Raw genomic sequence first — 4,465 nt, forward strand, 5'->3', positions numbered from 1 at the left:
ATTATAAAAACTTGATTAATATATATGTAACAAGTATTTTTCATAATTTATAAGTTACATTTTACACGAAAAACCGAAATAACGCATTTTAAGCATAGAACCGACAAAACCGACAAGTTTGTGAAAAATAAAAGATTGATATTTTCTTGAAAAATTCCAGAAACTGAATCTTAAGTTATTTTCTTATATTTTAGTTGTTTATTAATTATATTAATTAATTAATAGCTAACGGAAAACCGAACTATATTTACTCACTTATGTGTTTATGTGTTTATGTGATTATGTGAATACTAGAATAAGACTTATAAAATAAAAGGAGTTTTGTATAAAAACTAAAATCAAGTTTCTATTAACAAAACATGTTCTAATATAGGACACGGGATTTTCGGAAAGGCTACAAGACACTGAGTTTCTCTATCGAACCCCCTCGATTTTTAACTGGACTTGTTTTCAAAACGATATTTAATTGTGTTTTGGGGGAAAAGCATATTCTTTATTACATATTATTTTCGTTGATGTTTTCTTTTTAAAAGGTATTTTATTTTACAAATTGGTGTATAATGCGGGATGAGTCTAGTTGGCTAAATAACAGTTAACCCTAGAAAGGGGCATATAAATATTAGTAGATCTATTGGGGTGACGCTCCCCACTTTCCATTCGCGTTGGGTTAAAAGTGGGGAATATTTTGAGTATGATATGTATCGGGTTATCAACTATGATAGTCATACGTAATATTGTATTCCTAGCTAGTCTACAACAGCTCAATTTGTTTAAGAAATGAAATGCCTATTGTTTTGTGATGTAATGGCGGTGGATCATTACACACGGATTTGTGATATAATGGCGGTAGACCATTATACGCGAAATATTTGGATATAATTCGGGGTGTAGTGACGATTACACACGAATTGATATCGGAATTGATTATTTAATGGATTGTGTTTTCGATTCATATATATATATATATATATATACATATATATATGGACTATTTTGTTATAAAGGGAAACTCACCAACACATCGTGTTGATCGAATATGCTTTTCAGCTAAATAAATGAAGTATGAAAGCTTCGCGAAGAGCGCGGGAGAATTGTGACGTGTGTTTGAATGAAAAATGTTGACTTTATGTTGAACTTGTAATTTGAACAAAATCGTGTAATATGACACGTGTAATAACTCTGATGGTTAAATAAAGTTCAACTTTCGTTTAAAATATATACTTAAATGTAATTGGCTGAAACGGCGCCTGTCACAACCCGAAAGACTTGGTCAAAGTCTTCCGCTGTTTAAATTGAGATTTTCGGGGTGTGACATCTAGCCTGGACAGGCCCAAATACGGCCCTGTATAAGTCATAGGGAGGTAAAATAAGGAATTCCAAGCACCCCCTTAACAACAACGTTTGTTTCCTTTCTTACTTGAAATGATAAACATAAAAATTAAGATTGCATATAAGATGTTTTTAAAAAATGTCAAGAGAAGAATTTGGGGTTTTACATGCTACAAAACATGTTTGTTGAAATACTCGAAAAAAGCTGAGTATAAATGCTATTGAGGGTGAGGTGGCCGGGCTATGCATCTTCTCTCTCTCTCTCTCTCTCTCTCTCTCTCTCTCTCTCTCATACACACACATACATATATATATGTATGTATATAATGGGGCAACAAAGGGCTACAAACCACAATGAGACGTCATGGAGAGGGGCTTTGACGCCTCATTTCGTATGTGGCGATGACGTGGAGGGGCTATGTTGCCCCTCCATAGAGGACAACCTAATGTATTTGCTTGTTTTGTTACTGTTTAAACTGGTTAGAAACTTAAAATAATGATCATGTTTGTGTTTAAAAAAAAGTTATATTGTGTAATCACGTTGTGTGTTTGGTGCTTGCGCTTAAAGTTAACGGTGGTGAACTAGCGGTGATGGAGGAGTGTATGTTGGATGATAGTAATGTGTACAATAACACAAAGTGAACCGTGAACACAATGAAAATTGCTAAGTTAGATTTGAAAAATGTTTACGAAAATGATTATAATAATAGTAAAAGGCATGTTAATGCCATGTATGCGTAACCACAAGTACAACTACTTAAACATCAATTCATCCTTTTAAAAGACATTGAATCACAAAAGATTAAATTCAAACTTTAAGGTGTAATGTTAACAACATATAAATTAGTAATATGTAAACAATTTGAATGTGCGCACATATATATATCATCGGTTTTAAATGATGTTAAAGAGGTGGTGGAAATTCAAACTAAGTGTGTAACGAGCCTCCACACTGGGTAGACAAACAAGAGAAGAATACCAATTGTGTTAGATATACCATGGCTCTGCATGAAAGAATTCCTGAACCCACCCGATGCTCGAACATGCTCTTGAAGTAGGTAACAACCAATTAAAAGACAAATCGCAACACCAACCCAACTGTCCCTAAACTCGTCAGCAAACAAGTTTGGAGCAACTACCAAAAGAAGAATCAATGATCTTGGCATCTCGAGCCAATCTGTAGCCAAACACACAAATTAATATATCATATAGGTGCATCAATAACATTAAACGATTAATTTTGAGACATCATATTTGTGTCTAGGCCCACTGCAAATTAATTTTAACACATGTCATTGAAATACAATAATAATTTCATATTTTCATCGTCGATGACATTCTCTTAAGCTTGGTCTTCGGTCACGTTCTTTACATGTTACAACTTAGATCCGAACCTCATAAGTGCTAAACACAGTTACTTTTAACCATTTATTTTCATGTTCAAGACCAGTAAACATTAGCCTAAAAATAAATGTATGTATTGTGTATTCTATTTGTACCTGGGAAATGGCGAGGGAAAAAGAGCCTTAATACGACTGCAACGAATGCGACCCACATCCCGAATTGTCCCCTGCATATTGCACATAAGTACACGCATTCGAACAAAACTATAAGACCAAGTTGAAAGCATGGAGTAAGAACCTTAAGAAGTGTAAGAGTGAAGGAGGAAGACTAAAGAATATATAAGGTACTAAAAGCGAGGTGAGCATGTTTGATCTCCAATTCGTCCGGTCCAATATCAACAAATAACTGCATCATGTATTACAATTGTTTCTAACATTAGATTTTTGGTGTCCAATTTAAGATAAATAATGTAACTATTTAGTTTGTGTCAAAATGGGTACTTGTGATTTACCTTTTCCACGTCTTTTAGCATCTCATAAATGAAAGTGTTAATTAAATTATAAAATTATTTTGTTAAAATGATAATATTCAATTTCAAATATAAGCAATTTAAGCAGTATGCATTTAATCATTTATGATAGACTTTGGGGACTAATCAACTATCTTATAAATAGTACTTTTTATGCAAGGACTCAAATTAATGTAAAGTTTTTAATTTAAACTGAAAACCATATAGTTTACTTATACATAAAAATAATAATGATTTATCGCACATATGGCCTGACAATATTAACCAACGAAATGGAATCATTCATAACCTATGGTGGTGGTACAGTGTTTGTCCCTTCAAAAGCGATGTGGAGGATTCAAATTATTGAAACTTTGAAAGTGCAAGGTTAGATGGAATTTATGTGAAAAAAACCTTGTTGATTAAAAAAATTATCAATTAAACGGAATCGAAAACCGCACATGGCAGAGAAGGATGCAATCCAAGAGAGGAAATAAGTCCCAAATTCTAAGCTACCGAGCTTAGTGTATGCATGATCAAACATCGCTTGTGCCACCACTTTCAACTCGTTCATATTCGAATTCCACAGCTGAGTCGTCATATCGTCTGTCGTCCACGACAAAAAGTCGTTTCTCGCCATGTTTTCACACAGTTTTTATCACACTTAAACCAAAATAACCCACAAATTAACCTTATGAATAGTGTGCGTAGATGTTTGTGTCCAAATAATAAAGAATTTTGGAAAGATGTTTGAAAGTTGGAAGTAAATGCAAATAAATGGTCCTCCATGTTTTTAGCAGCGGTCCCAGTAGTACGGTCCACTACAAGTTTCCAACTGTCATTCCATTTAGTCCATGTATTTCGGGTTGTGCCATTAAAAAATTGTCCACGTGGGGAGTAATTTGTTTTGTATTTAACTATTATAATAAATAAATAAATAAAGAAACATATATAATAAGTGAAAATACGAAACCACATAATACACTTTTATCAAAAGATGTTCAAATTAATTGAAGAGATAAAGTGTGGTGATTTTATAAGCATCCAGCTTATCATATTTCAATATGTACATGCACAATATGTGGTTTTTGTATGTGCTTTCATTTTCCCGAAACAATAACATTTTAAGAACTTCGAGTAAAAATATGTGTGAAAACAAATAAGTAAAAGACTAAAAACTGAGCTGGTAGGTAGTTTCACTAAGTTAGCTCAGCTCTAATTACCAAGTTAGATTATGAGTCATTTAAGAGTTTAAGACAAAACCTTCAAAGTTGCCACTCCAAA

At 33.1% G+C, this 4,465-nt stretch overlaps 1 protein-coding gene across 1 annotated transcript; it reads right to left on the reverse strand.

Annotated features, from left to right (window-relative positions):
* Nucleotides 1-2,169: 2,169 nt before the first annotated feature.
* On the reverse strand, nucleotides 2,170-4,087 carry LOC143598979 (cold-regulated 413 plasma membrane protein 2-like). The gene is made up of 4 exons (XM_077077055.1): nucleotides 3,643-4,087; nucleotides 2,971-3,078; nucleotides 2,829-2,899; nucleotides 2,170-2,506 (listed from the first exon to the last, which is right to left on the reverse strand). The coding sequence occupies exons 1-4, from the start codon at nucleotides 3,819-3,821 to the stop codon at nucleotides 2,253-2,255; spliced, it is 612 nt and encodes a 203-aa protein (XP_076933170.1). The 5' UTR covers nucleotides 3,822-4,087; the 3' UTR covers nucleotides 2,170-2,252.
* Between the last annotated feature and the right edge of the window lie 378 nt (nucleotides 4,088-4,465).

This window comes from Bidens hawaiensis, unplaced genomic scaffold (assembly GCF_021521415.1).
Source record: "Bidens hawaiensis isolate Kalapana, Puna unplaced genomic scaffold, B.hawaiensis_p1.1 tig00051330_1, whole genome shotgun sequence".
Taxonomy (NCBI): domain Eukaryota; kingdom Viridiplantae; phylum Streptophyta; class Magnoliopsida; order Asterales; family Asteraceae; genus Bidens; species Bidens hawaiensis.